General features: G+C 37.8%; 2 protein-coding genes and 1 long non-coding RNA gene across 7 annotated transcripts; 2 read left to right on the top strand and 1 right to left on the bottom strand.

The window, feature by feature from the left end:
- Window positions 1-7: 7 nt before the first annotated feature.
- Window positions 8-1,421, top strand: LOC131307472 (uncharacterized). The gene is made up of 2 exons (XR_009194136.1): window positions 8-999; window positions 1,045-1,421. It is a non-coding gene; the product is annotated as an uncharacterized LOC131307472 (long non-coding RNA).
- LOC131307471 (uncharacterized) lies at window positions 898-5,968 on the bottom strand. Its single transcript, XM_058333985.1, has 7 exons — window positions 5,444-5,968; window positions 4,224-4,737; window positions 2,658-3,306; window positions 2,422-2,522; window positions 2,162-2,251; window positions 1,943-2,070; window positions 898-1,472 (listed from the first exon to the last, which is right to left on the bottom strand). The coding sequence occupies exons 2-7, from the start codon at window positions 4,683-4,685 to the stop codon at window positions 1,328-1,330; spliced, it is 1,575 nt and encodes a 524-aa protein (XP_058189968.1). The 5' UTR covers window positions 4,686-4,737; window positions 5,444-5,968; the 3' UTR covers window positions 898-1,327.
- A 1,742-nt stretch (window positions 5,969-7,710) lies between these two features.
- On the top strand, window positions 7,711-12,177 carry LOC131307473 (pentatricopeptide repeat-containing protein At4g01990, mitochondrial-like). Of its 5 annotated transcripts, none has more exons than XR_009194137.1 (3): window positions 7,758-8,129; window positions 10,678-11,989; window positions 12,027-12,177. XR_009194137.1 is itself a non-coding variant. In XM_058333987.1 (2 exons), exons 1-2 carry the CDS (start codon window positions 7,863-7,865, stop codon window positions 11,779-11,781), a joined length of 1,371 nt encoding a protein of 456 aa, XP_058189970.1. In that variant the 5' UTR covers window positions 7,711-7,862; the 3' UTR covers window positions 11,782-12,177. The 5 variants fall into 5 exon arrangements, 1 of the variants encoding a protein (XP_058189970.1); XR_009194138.1 differs by having other exon boundaries at window positions 10,678-11,986; XR_009194140.1 differs by having other exon boundaries at window positions 10,678-11,983.
- The last annotated feature ends 2,096 nt before the right edge of the window (window positions 12,178-14,273 follow it).

A 14,273-nucleotide genomic window follows, 5' to 3' on the forward strand; every position in this document is an offset into this window, starting at 1 on the left:
ACCCCTATGATCATGCCCAAAAAAAATTGCTATGCTGGTCGCCCTCTTCCACCATTTTTGCTCATTAAAAAATAATAAAATAAACAAGCCGACCTTATTTGTTCAAAAAACTTGGTTCAATAACTTAACTTGGCGTGTTTATGAAACAAGTCGATATGGAGTAGCTTAATTTTTTATACTTAGCGTATTTATGAGAAGAGTCGATCTAGAGTAGCTTAATTTTTTTCATATTCAAACAAGCAGAGTAACTATTTATTCAACTTTGGTTTGAAAACTTAATGAGTTTTAAAAAAGATGTTCAAACTCGATCTGTTCATGTAACAAATCGGTCTTCAAGGAGTTTTTAACAAACGAACACAAACTCCAACTCAACTAGCTTGGTTCATTTATCAGTCCAGTTTGAGTAGCCATTATTATCATCACGATCCCCATCTCAGCCATTCATGGCTATTACGGCCAAACAAACGGAGCCAATTCCGCAAGTTAATCTTCCAAAAAGGGTAAACTAGCAGTTAAGATTTTGAAGTAGAGATGTCATAGAACCCTAAGTACAAAGGAAACGTTTTGATCAATTTGGCCCAAGATTCCGGGTTTGCCTGCGTGGATTAACAAGTTGATTCTCACCCCACCGCTAACCACCACCACCTCGTGCCATCTGCCACCCTTCCTCGCCGTCACTGTATCTGAAATACTTATCACAACTCACTTCTGGGATACCATACAACAAAACATTTTGGTTGTTTTGGTGTACCATTGACAGACTAGCGTTAATGTCACCTGCAGGAGAAGATCAACAAAAAATGTTAATACCTTTCATGGAACCATGACTCTAATTTTATCACCATTCCCTTGGGAAGTTTTCTCTCAACCACACACCTCAGATTAACAAGATCTAAAGAAGATGAAAGGTGATCCAATTGTTATATTCCGAATACTTCATCATCCACCAAACCACAGTAACCAAATGTATATGTAGTAGTAAGTAAATAACAGGACTAGGTAAAAAAAAATGCATATGTTGTAGTAAGTAAATAACAGGACTAGGTAAACAAAACACAGGTTATATACAAGAACTTGAGCTGGGTTTTAATTGCAGTTCAAGCCCGCGTCAAAAGCTCTCAATCAGAAATAACATACACTGTTCATCCTGCCTCCTATCGAGAGAGATTTGATGCAGGCAAAAATTTGGCAGCATTGTCTAAGTAACAACTCATCAAAGCATTGGTTGATCAGCCAAAGGATGTTATCCCTTTCACAATAATAGCCAAACCGGCCACGAATACTCTGACTCAGAACAGCAGCAAGGGCAAGCTGCAAGTCCACATAATTAACATGAAGTCACAGGCTGCATCTTCTCATGAATTGCCTTGTAGCATTGAAGGCTGCAGAGGGGGACTTTTGACTTGGAATCCCGGTACTTGTATGCATTTGTACAAGATGGACCAGCACATTTCTCACGGGGAGGAGGGTAGCTGAAAAAATCACGCAAAGAATATAAGAAGCCTTGGTATAAAGTTCAAAAGTCAGATATGCCTTAAAATTCATCTTTAAAAACAGAAGGCTTTGAAATTGTAAGATGTTTACTTGCTCACTTACTTCATAATTTTGGAAAAAAGGATGTACTGGGCAGAATTTTAGCAAAAATACAACACGATAAGTCAGAAGACGATGTCTAATCAAGGGTGAAATAGACAAGGGGAAGAAGAGAATAAATAAGTTCTAAACAATGGAAAAATAGCCCGAGTGTGGGTAACTTTCAAAACAGATTTATTTCCTCTCCCTTTTTGGATGAATAGGAAATGTATTATATTCCAATCACCAAATTCGCCATTCCTAAACGCCAAGGCAAGAAAACCTGCCTCGAGAATTTGATTTCCCAACTCCATACACGCTCAGTACACTAACATGTATACGAATTCCACACATTTAAGTGGATTCCTACCTACAAGCCTTGGGTTCAAATATACTTGGCAGACCCATCTCGTTGGGAAATGTCACGACACTACCAGTGGGACCCAGAAGCCATCTAACAGTGTTTGATGCGAGTGTCATTGCGTTGGTAGCCCTCTCCTGCAACAAATATGGCAGGTAACACAAGTCAGAAAGGAAAATTCATACTCCGTAAGATGTAGAGTATGGCTCTTTATGCACAATTTGTTACCTGTGCTAATTCCTCTTGCCGCTGCTTCAATTTATCCTCCCGCTTCTTCCTACTGGAATCCTGGCCCAGTATTTTTCTAATTGCTTCAGCCTGTAAGACCCAGAACAAATATACTTTGACTTCCAATTATTATAGCTGATCATTGGTGAAACAGGTGAAAGAGAAGAATAAAAGAGTGACCAAACAAACCTGAATTCTTTGCAATGTTCCCAAAATTGATAAAAACATTTATAATAGATACCAAAAAAAAAAAAACACACCTCAGATTCCCGAGCTGCCTTCTCAGTTTGCATCCTCCGTCTTTGTGCCACCTCAGCTTTCTTAAGCTGTTGCTCCACTTCAGAGAGTTTCTCCTTTTGCTCTGTCATCAGTACAAACAAAAAAAGTTGGAAGACAATAAAACATGCACCAGAAAGGAAAGATGCAGAACAAATGAAACTTTTAACACTATTACAAGGAAGTCAAGGACGGTTAGCAAAAAAGAAAAGACACTTACTTCTAGGAGCAGGGGGCAACCCATTTGGGAACTCAACTACACTTGCACCAGAATTGGAAGAAACGTGTTTGACAGATTGAAGGGCCCTTTGACGAGTAGTTATAGCCATTTCCCTCTTACCATCTCCCAAATCATCAACCAACTCCTTTCCCTGCTTCTTCTTCTTCTTTGTCTCAGGCTCACCATCGGAAACCAACTGTTCCTCTTCCACATACTCAGTATCTGTGAATGCTCTCACTGATCTGGATTTTTTAACTGCATCAACGGAGGACCTGACGGCACCATTTCTATTCAACACCTTTGAGATCTTGTGTCGCTTTCTGCTTCCTACTTCATCGTCACTCTCGTATTCTGCACTATTTTCAGTAGCAAGCTTAGAAAATTTGAGCTTTTCAAGGTATCGCAGCTCTTCATCATCCTCATCTTCATCATCAAATGCTCCATCTAGAGGACGTTTCTTAGGGACACGCTTGCTCTTACGGACTGGCTCAAACTTGTCTTGCTTAGTAGAGACACTTTCGTCAAAGTTCTTCCCCCTCAAAGAATTCGGATTCATGACACTTAAACCACTACTAGAATAGCCCTTCCATTGGACTCCTCGCAAGCCACTTCCCTTGTCTGGAGAAGAACGATCGTCGTCTGAAATGTCCTGCATCAAAATGAAAAGTGTTAGAGCGGCGCTGTTCTTAGTTATTTATCACACCAACTGTTAACTTCATGAAGTAGATTCTTCGCAAAATTGGAATGAGAAACTATATTTCCTCTTGTGGCTCTTGTCCAATAAATGAGTTCATGTTTTATAGCCCATAGAGCGGTGTAATTGGAAAGTTGGAGCCATCAAACACAAGAACTTGCATTTAAAATCTAAGGGCAAACATATCATGCTAACAAATCCAGCAGAAGGGGGAATAGAAATGTCTGGAGTTTGACATTTGATATGATGTAGTGAAGTGGTTATCCGTTCTGCGCTTCATGCAAACTATAATCCAGCTCCAACAAGTACTCAGTAACTAAGAGATACATTAAGATCCTGAGCAGCTGACAACTTAAAAAAGATTTTACTGACGTGCAAGTCTCTCAATTGACAATGGATTTTTAATCAAGTATTATGAACATAATGGGAATCAAGAGAAGGTCTCCCACATACAAAAAGACTAGGCCAAATAACAAAAAGGTCCTATACACCATTGAGTTCATCAAAGAGCTCTAGAAAGTCCAAGAATTGGTCTGTGGATGGTTACCCTCTTTAGACTCCCAAGTCCCAACTAAATAACATACTACCTTAAGATCATCTAGATATGTTAACTTTAAACTCCAATATAAAAGTCAGTCCAATGTCCATTATCCATTTAAGAGGCTGAAAATAAAACAAACTGGATATGCTAACTTTAAACTCCAACAAATCGGAACAAGGCAACAACAAGAGAAACAGTTCTACGAAGGGCCAGAAGCATGCCCACAAGAGTATTATTCCAATTTATCACTACTTTCATTTATTTACAAGTATGCAACCACCCCAATAAGATAAACCATAACATCGATAACCAGCATCCAGCATATATTTACCTGAAGAATCAGCTTTGGCCGAGGATGAGGGGCAACAGAAGAATTAGAAGATTTCATAGAAGATCCACCCATAGAAGCACCAGCAGGTGTGGAATCAGCTTGTATAGTTCGTGTGACACCACCAACCTTAAGCTTTACTTTTTTCACTTTTTTCTCACTTCCTGGGGCATCTGAAGCTACATCTGATTGTCCAAGAGGAAAAGAAGTATACCTAGCACTTATCCTCCTACTTATTTGGGTACCTGCTTCAACAAGATTAGTGGATGAAGCCCTCAAGCTGCATTGGTTCAAATTAAGTTCTTTTTTCCAATGACCGTGTCCATTATTTTCGTCACTGCTGACATTGTCTGAGTTCTCACGGCAATCTACAAAAGGCTGAGAATCACTACGAGGACGCCGGGAGGAACTGCTCCTCTTCTTCCTTGCCGTTTTGCTCGTGTCACTGAAACCAAAGCTTTCCATGACGGTGGAAACGGTTGAACCACAAGCCAAATGTAGCTGTCTAGTTGTGGTGCTGTGAACGAAGTCACAGGAAACAATGTCAATAGTATTACATCAAAATAGATCTCAAAACTCATGTACACATACGTTGAAATAAGAACTAATACGATAAGAAATTTCAAAAAAATAAAAATCAGTTCTAACAGACATGGGGGATCAAGTCCAATTAACAATACTCAAAGTTCATGGAAAACAAAAAATCTGGCTGATTTTGAACAGAAAAAGGCAGAAATTGAGGACTAAGAAAATACACGAACAATTCAACCAATATAAACTAACGACATGAAAAGAAATACAAACTTCTAATAGGAATGCAGAAAAACAGAGACTTCCCAAAACAGACCAATGTTCTAAAAATCGGCAGGCACTAGTCGCGCAGAAAAGGGGCGCCTAGGCAGGGACTAGACGCGACTATTCAGCTGCCGCCTAGCGCCTAGGCAGGGACTAGGCGGCCGACTTTTGGAACAATGAAACAGACTAAAGCACAAAACCCAAGCTAGTCAATCCAAGCGAACCACAGGACCAAACCCAAAACTACAAACAATTATCAGAAGAAATTCATAAACAAAATATAGAAACAGGGGAAATTCATCGCGAACAAGAAAGGAATCTGAGGAAATCCGGTAAAAAAAATCCATAAACAGAACAAAATCAACACACCCATATGATAAAATCCCACAAATCGAACAAAAATAGAGACCCAAAATGAAAAAACTCACCTTTCGATTGAAAACTTCAAAATCTTTGAAGATTACCCGAATAGACCATAAGAAAAGAGGCACAAAGAGAGAGAGATACAGAGATTGTCGATTAGGGTTTTGAAGTATGTAGCTTTGTCTTGGGGACAAATTGAGTGGTTTGGTTGGTTCGAGAAAGGCGTGGGGGAGGTGGGTTAGGGTGAGAACCAGAGTTAAATAATGGGTTTGGATAGTTAGGATTAGGGTTAGGGTTAGAAAGAGGAGGGTGGTAAAGTAAAGGAGGCGATATTTTTGGTGATGATGTTTGAAGTTCACACCACCACTGTTGTTGTCTCGCCTTGTTGTAGCGGTAACCCCAATTACCCATCTCTCTCTACTTTCTCTCTCTATCACTTTCTCTCTCTTCCCAGACCCTTTGGAATTGGGAGGATTCGATTGCTGGTTGAGCGTGCGTAGGATAGCAAGTTGCGCACCCCGGGCATGTTAGCCTCTTCGTTCCTCTGGTGCTGCCCTGAGAAGCTTTTTCCTTCTGTTTCATTGAATTTTGACATTTTGTTTTCCCTTTCACTTGTAAACGGACAAAGGGTGAAGTTTACGCGTCCTTTTTTGCCACACGTGTTCCCGAAAAATCGGTGCAAGAGGTGTTCCGGTCATTAAGGAGATGTTTCCCTAGCGAAAATTTTGTAAATTTTTATTTTGCACATTTTTTTGTGGTTGAAAAGTTATATATTTTCGGTAGTGTATAAGTTATTAAGAAATATCAAGTTGTTTTCAATAGTGAATAACTTATTGATGAATTTGTGAGTAGAACTACTGTAGCAGAAATAGTTTTTGTTAATAACTTTTTTGTTTGTAGAAACTGGATGGTAAAATGATGAAACCTTTTTATTAGTGACAATGAAATGATAAAATACGTTAAATTTTTAGTATTTTTTGTTAATAAAAACACCCCGTAAATTTGGTAAACTTTTTATATTTTAAATTCAACTGAAAAACCACTCGGCACAGAACATCTTGCCTCCCCAAAAGTTATATTGGCGTGATTAATCTATTTTTACTATTTTACAACACGTGTCCCCATCTCAAAACCGAGAATCAAACTCACATCTCTAGGTTTTTTTATTTGATCCTACTCACATCTCCAATTTGAGAGCAAATCTTTAGCCAGTGAACACAACCCAGTTGGGTTGAGTTTTGTTCACCTTTTATTTAAAAAGGTGAACATTATCCTCCCTCTTATTGGTTGAAATGACGTGAATTTCATCACAAAGTGATGTTATGCTTACCACATCACTTTTGTGGTGGAATCCACGCCATTTCAATCAATAAGAGAGAAGGTAATGTTCACCCTCTTTCAACGAGGGTGAACCAAATTGCACTCATTGGGTGGTGTGGTTAAAAAAAAACACATTTTGGGACTTCAAATCTTTTGTACCAAAATGTGTAATAGCTTTGTAGTTGTACTGCATGATCAAAGTGAGAATTTTGAAACATATAAGTTATACTTTCATTTCATGCAATGGCTTGATAGACAAAACATAAAATAGTTGAGATATACGTAAGTTGGCCAAGATACCACTACCTATTAGAAAGAGAAAAAAGATTCATTGGGTACAAAACAAAAATTGAGGTGAATTCACGTTATTGACTAAATGGCATTTTCGGTATTTAAGAAGAAAAAAAATACACTATTTAAGACAACTCATTTCCTTTAATTTTGCTACTAAATGATATTTTTCGTATAAACAAGTAGTATTTTAATGTTTATCTGAAAAAAAATAATATAACTATAGTATGAACTTGCTTGATCCGTATTGATTCCCAAATTGGGCCATTTTAAATCTAATAATAACGTAACTCAATTTATTTATAGTGTATTGTATTGAGGTATGTAACGATGCATGTTCAATTTCATTATTCGCTTACATGGCATATTTGACTCGATGAGCTGAACAAATTAAATCTTTTGAATGAATTGTTTTTGGTTAAAATAAAAATGATCCCAATTAAATTGGGATTGTTTTCAATATATACTAGAAAAAATTACTAAGTATGCGAATACTAAGCACGATCCCAATTAAATTGAGATGGTTTTCAATTACATTATCAAGCTGGCGGAATCAAATCCTCATTACCGAAATTCTCTTTTCCACCGTACCAGTTCATTTCGGTTATTGACTAGAAATTTTTCGGTGCTGGATAGGTATATTCTACGTGGTATTTGTTTGGATGACTTAGATTTAAATCCTCTTTTCGCTCACTCTCTTTCTCTCCAAATTCGAACCGTCCAAAAAACGCAAAAACGGCTTGGATGGGCCGAGTGTCACTGCGTGGTATCCAACCGGCACTGGAAAATTTTCCGGAAGCTGGGGACTTGTTCTCCTTTCATAAACCCTAGCTTAACCCCCAAATAACTCCATTTGCCAGAGAGTTGGAAGAAATGGCTAACCACGCAAAACGACTGGTAACCTCCACCTTAACGGCGGGATCAAGGTGGTTTTCTACGGCGGCGGCAACGGCAACGGCTGTGAACAAAGGAAACGAGGAATCCCTATTCCGAAAGCTCTCTGCTCTCACCGCCGCAGACGGCGGCGTAGCCGACACTCTCGACCAATGGGTAAGGCAAGGGAATCCCGTCAAGAGGTTCTACATCCTCGGCTGCGTCAATCAGCTTCGCAAGTACAAGAAGTACGAAAAGGCCTTACAGGTAAGATAAAGGAGCCAAACGAGCCGAGCAAGTAGTTTAGTTGATAATTTTGGTGTGAAAACCTAACGAGCTTAAGTGACGAGATGATCTCAAACGAGCTTTATGCTCTATTTGGAACTTGAAGAAAATGGGAGAAAGGAAAAGAAGGGAAAAGGGGGAAAAGTGAGGAAAATGAAAGGAAAATTGTATTGTGCGCACTCTAGACATTCCTATTTTCTCTCATCTTTCTCTCCAAACCAAATAATGTGAGAGATGATTTTTTATATTCCCTTCCTTTCTTTTCTATTCCACAAGTTCCAAACAAAGCATTAGTCAAGTCAAACACGAGCCGATCTCAAGTAGCTTGAAGTAACTTATGTGCTTGTTGATCTTGTATTGGTGTTCTTTTTTTGTTTTGTGGATGCATTCAGAAGTAGGAAGTCTATTTGCATCTTCTTGAAACAGGGTTTGGAGTCAAGAAGTCCTAGACACAGTAATAGCGTCGTATATGTGTTTTGATTTCATGCTATATAAATTAGCTGAGATTATGCATGCCTGATAAAGAATTTGCTTATAAACAACAGTTTCCTCTAAGCAAGAATTGGTCACTCTTGGTGCTCCTAAATTTTAGACTTTGTATGGTGAAGGTCAATGTGAAGATATAAAAATATTCAACTTATGGAAGGTTTGCAGCATGGTTATTTGGTTGTTAATGGGGAGTATGATTTGTTTTTCTCAATATCAGAAATCCTAACAATTGTCCCACGTGATAAATTATGGGGTTTGTTTCTTTGAGAATTTTGGGTTATGTTGTAGTATTGTTTCTTACCATTGCTTGTTTTTTCCGAAACCACTGCCTTGTAAGGACGAAACATCTTTACTCACTTCTGAAAGTCCACGGTTTATTAGAATTTCTTTCTCTTTCCATTTTCGTTTGGGACTTAGATATTTCTCAGACCGTAATGTGCACGAATTGGCATTGCACATGTGACTGGAATACGGCCTGAGTGTTTCATCTCTTTTTTTCCCGGTCAAAAAGGTTCATATTTGAAAGAAATATTTTGTCAAACAGATGGTTTGCATAAGATTTCATTCAAAATATTGACTGAAAGGAGATGGTACAGTATTCTGACTTTGAAGGTGGGTTGAGGAGAGTATTGTTATTAGGAATATGTAGTGACATTTGGAAATGGAGGAACCTTGTAATGAAGTTGGTCTTGTACGGGTGGGCGGAGGTTGAGAATTTGGTGGGAACACAAACTTGGCGGCAAGCAGGTGGTTGGGTTCCCGCTGCAGTGGCTGCCGATGGTGATTTGTTTGGAGAGATTTGATTTCGATGGGAATAGTGTCCGTGTTTGTGTTGGTACAGTTGGTAAGGAAAGCAACGGCTTAGTTCTGAAGAATGCAATGGTTTGGTGGAGTTGTGTCTGCAGAGGCAAGATAATTGGGCGGAAGTCGTGACCTTTGGTATTCATCGAAATTAATTGGGGTGGGGGCATTTTTGGAAAAGTAAAATTACTTTTGGATAAGGGTATTTTTGGCAATAAAAGTAGACAAATCCTTCACCCTTTTATAAGAAGTATAGATAAGCCGAACGAGCCGAGTAGTAACTTGTTGAAGCTTGGTTGGAATCTAATGAGCTTCGAAAAAATGTTGAAGCTTGGTTTGTTTATAAACAAACCAATCTTGAACAGTCTTTTAACAAACTCGAGCAGCTTTGTTCATTTAGCAGTTCTACTTACAGGTCTCTCTATTGCTTTAACCACATGTGAAGTGATTGTACATTTTTGTGAAGTTGAAGCTGCATTTTGTCACTGTTGGACCTAATTGGTTTTTCACATCTGAAAAGTTCCAGGTTCCTCAATGCATCAGTAGAATTGGTATCTTTTGGGTATTTATGCTAAGGCTCAATCTGTAGGGGATGAATGCCTTTATTTTTTATTTTTGTCTCTGTTTTGACAATGAACCGAAATGTTGTTTTAGAATTTCTGATTGAATATTGGTCGATCATAATAGCCCACATATGTGACTGTATTTTGTTACATGCTAATATGAATGAAGTCGAATACTTAAAATAATAGAACACATCTGATGCAGGACTTATTAAAGGTGATCACTGATCAACATTTTTCGAATTCTAGATGTATCCATAGATTGTTCTGTTACCCAGGCAACTCTTGTTGTCAGCTGTCATCGGCTGCAATTAACCCATGGATTGATTTAAAACTGATGCACAATGTGCAATTCCTTATCGAGTTTGCTAAGCTGCCAAGTGATTACAAGCATTTTTTTTTCTTTCTGTTTGATAGATGTTAAGAACCACATGTCCATTCAGAGTATAAAATCAACTATAGAACTCAATAAAATGATGAAGAAGAAAGCTCACTCTTGTGTGTTACTTGAACCATTCAGTATCAAGAAAACTACATCAAATGCAAATACAAGAATAAAAGAATGAAAATTTATCAACAGTGCCTTAATCTTCCAGGGTAGATGTTGTTTTGGATTCAGTTGATGCTATAACTATAACTATTTGACCCACTTTTATGATTTACCCCTATAATTGCAGATATATGAATGGATGGAAAAGCAGAAGAACAAAATGAACAACGCTGACCATGCTGTGCGCATGGACCTTCTTGCCAAGATCAAGGGGGTGACCTCAGCTGAAGAGTACTTCAACAACCTGGAAGAATCCTCAAAGACTGTGAAAACATATGGAGCACTTCATAGTTGTTACTGCAAGGAGAAGATGATAGATGAAGCGACCAACCTTTTTGAGAAAATGAAAGAGCTGAGTTTTGCATCTGCTTTAAGCTACAACAACTTGATGTCTCTCTACTTGAGCATTGGTGAACCTGAAAAGGTCCCTTTGCTCGCAAAAGAAATGGAGGAGATGAAAATCACTGCAGATAAACACATTTATAATAAACTAATGAGGGGATTTGCTTCTCTGAAGGATTATGATGCAGCAGAGGGAGTTCTTGAGAAGATGAGAGAAGACAAGGTAATGCCTGATTGGATTACTTACGAAAATCTAGCTGCTATTTATGCTGATGCAGGGTTTGCTGATAAAGCCAATGCGACCTTACAAAAATGGGAGAATATGGGAAATGTCGGTGATTACAGGGCTTTCCACAGTCTCATAAATATGTATGCAAGAATGTCTGATTTGTCGGGGGTTAATCGTGCCTGGGAATCTTTGAAGTTGGCCGCTCCGGAAAAACTCAGTAATGCTAGCTATCTCGTCATGCTCTCAGCTCTCCTCAAGCTGGACGATGCCGAAGGCCTTGAGAAATGTTTCTCAGAGTGGGAATCAGGTTGCTCAACCTATGATGTCCGGATATGCATTGTTATTTTCAAGTCTTACGTTAAGAGAAACATGATTGAGGAAGCCACCACACTTTATGAAAACATGGGTAGTAGAGGGGTTGAACCCAATTTGGATACATTTGATATCTTCACTAACTACTACATATCCAACGGCCAGAGGGATCTGGCTTTCAAATTTTTTGAAATGGGTGTAGCTAAAGCTTGTTCGGAGAAAATTAAATGGTTTCCAACTGATCAAACTGTTAGTAAATTTCTGGAACTCTTCGACAAGGAAAAGGATGAAGAGGCTGCTGAAAAGTTCCGTGAGAGAGTGAAGGAGATCGAACGCCTGAGACTGTAATGCCAGTGTTGCATGCCCAGCGCATATGTGCCTGCTGAAAAATTGGAAGATGTGTCAAGCTAAAGAAGATGTCTGCAATACAAGCCCTGTGTTATTTGGGTTAGCAAGCATGAGGAAACGCTTTGAAACATTTCAATACCGTAGTTGGAGCATAATGGAAATTTCTTGTAAGTGTCATTGTTAAGTAGTAGTAGTAGTAGTAGTAGTAGTATTTCTTATAGAAGCAAAAATAACTGATGAGTCAGTAATGTGTTTTCTGTGTTTCCTACAATTTCGACATGTTTTGTTCGGTTGAAACAATGTAAGTTCAGAATTCCGCTAATGTTATGTATCGGTCTCTCCTGTTGAAAAAAAACGTCGGCGATTCTAACAGGTTGGAAACGGAGCTTTGTTCCTTGGGTTGGGTCTAAGCCAAACTTATTCGGCATTACAGTTGCTGATTTGCATGCTATTGTTCAAAACCAGCTCTTGTTTAATAGGAGGAATTCAAGTTTGTAAATTTAGTTGCGGTTTGATTTGTAGTATTAGATGAAGTAAGGAGGTATTTTATTTTCCTGAGTTTTCTGCTTTCATGGCACGTAGTTGTTAACTGTATGTCTCGTGTCTGTATCAATGCATGCTATTGGTAGAGTCCGATTTTGAGGGACATTTTTGGGAGAGGGCATTTTGATTCTTTTGATATTGATTTATTCATTTTTTTGGGCCCATTTTGAATCCCACAAAGATGATTCAAATTGTTTTTATTTCAAAAATGTTTTTTTATGGGTGTCCGTAAAAAAATTAACTCAATCTGATGTCGGTAAGAGTTTTCTTAGAATAGGGCGCTAAAAATTATGAAAATGCTCTTACTCTTGCGAATTTTGAAAAAGTCTTTACTAATATTGAATTGAGCTAGTTTTTTTTCAAGAACTCATAAAAAAAAATTAGAGAACATTGAACGATTTAAATAATCTTTGTGGAACCTAAATGGGCTCCACAAAAATCAATAAATCATTAATCTAAAATTAAATGTTTCGCCCTATGATTTCTAAAAAAGGCCTCATCGACATCGGATTTAACTAGTAATTTTTTGCAGGAACAATAAAAAATATTTTAAGAATAAGAGCTATTTGAAATATCTTGGTGGGATTCAAAATAGGCCCACAAAGAATGAATAAATTATTATTCTATTTAACTATGCCAAACAAGATTTAAGCCTCCCAGATTCTGGTTTAACTTGTTAATTTATGAAATCTCCTCTAATATTGTGTTAATAAATACATATATACATACATTTATAAACAATCGAAAATGATTGTTACAGGGGTCTATTGGCTTAATAGTTCTTTTGAATTATCTTTTTTTTTGGTTTTTATTCAAAGTTTTTCGCCTTTTTAAATATTATCTTAGTTTTTTAAAAATTATTACTTAGTCTGGACAAGGTAAATTATAAAATGAACCAAAATTGAACAAAGTTTAGAAAAGACAAAAGACAATCCAAAACATCCGGTTGTTATCTTTTGTGAATTGTGTAAGATTTGTATCATAATATTTATACATTTTGTAACATTATTTTCATCGAGAAGAACCAATAATTTCTATAAAAAAAAAAAATCGACGCTAAATTAACAAAGTGAAAAAAAGAAAAGAAGATAAACATAGTAATCGAAAGGATGATTAATCCAAAACACTTGAGGGTTTTCTTTCATAAACCCTAGCTTGTCCCCCTCTCTAACGCAGAGAGTTAGAAGAAATGGCAAAACATGCAAAACGCCAGGTTATGTCCACCTTAACGGCGGGAACAAGGTACTTTTCTACGGCGACGGCTGCGGTTGTGAACAAAGGAAAAGAGGAATCCCTGTTGCGAAATCTCTCTGCTCTCGCCACCCCACACTCTGTACGAATGGGTTAAGGCAAGGAAGTTATAACGTCAAGACGTTCAACAATATTATCGGCTGCGTCAATGATCTTCGCGAGACCAGAGTCTACTTTGTTTTTCCAAGGTGTCCGTATAAGGTTTTCAGCCATGGTTTTAAATCAGCATAACAGTCGCGATCGCGAGTAATATTAGGAGTATTCGGTCAATATGTAACAGATATCGGGAGTATCGGTCAATGTGTAACGAGAATTGGACACCGCACTCATGAACTTTTTTCAAGCACTAGCAAGTGTTGAAAAATTTCAAGTGCTTGAAAAAAATTCATTGATACAAATGCTCAAACCTTATTTACGACTAAATTGAATGTTTTTAAGCAATATTTTACTTTTACAAGTAGTTTTAAGTAAGATTTGATCAAATATTGCGTTTTAGGAGCGAAATTGACGGGGGTTTTTTATTATTCTAGTGAGAGTTTGGTTTTCATAATATTGTTTTAGCACTTGAAGGCATCTCACAAAGTTACAAAAATTACAATGTAGGATCACATGGAGGTCTGAGAAAGGAACCAAAAAAAATAGAAGAAAAGTTGTTCGCGACATTCTGTGGGCGTAACGGTCTTGTAACGACAGATACG

The sequence above is a fragment of the Rhododendron vialii genome, chromosome 11a (assembly GCF_030253575.1).
Source record: "Rhododendron vialii isolate Sample 1 chromosome 11a, ASM3025357v1".
NCBI classification, from domain to species: domain Eukaryota; kingdom Viridiplantae; phylum Streptophyta; class Magnoliopsida; order Ericales; family Ericaceae; genus Rhododendron; species Rhododendron vialii.

What these genes read in the sequence shown, in the direction of transcription:
- LOC131307471 (XM_058333985.1), bottom strand. Translation starts at nt 4,685, where the DNA reads ATGGAAAGCTTTGGTTTCAGTGACACGAGCAAAACGGCAAGGAAGAAG. An exon ending in GGCCAAAGCTGATTCTTCAG is followed by an intron (nt 3,307 to 4,223) that starts GTAAATATATGC and finishes ATTTTGATGCAG; the next exon opens with GACATTTCAGACGACGATCG. An exon ending in AGGCAGCTCGGGAATCTGAG is followed by an intron (nt 2,252 to 2,421) that starts GTGTGTTTTTTT and finishes TGGGTCTTACAG; the next exon opens with GCTGAAGCAATTAGAAAAAT.
- LOC131307473 (XM_058333987.1), top strand. Translation starts at nt 7,863, where the DNA reads ATGGCTAACCACGCAAAACGACTGGTAACCTCCACCTTAACGGCGGGA. An exon ending in AGTACGAAAAGGCCTTACAG is followed by an intron (nt 8,130 to 10,677) that starts GTAAGATAAAGG and finishes CTATAATTGCAG; the next exon opens with ATATATGAATGGATGGAAAA.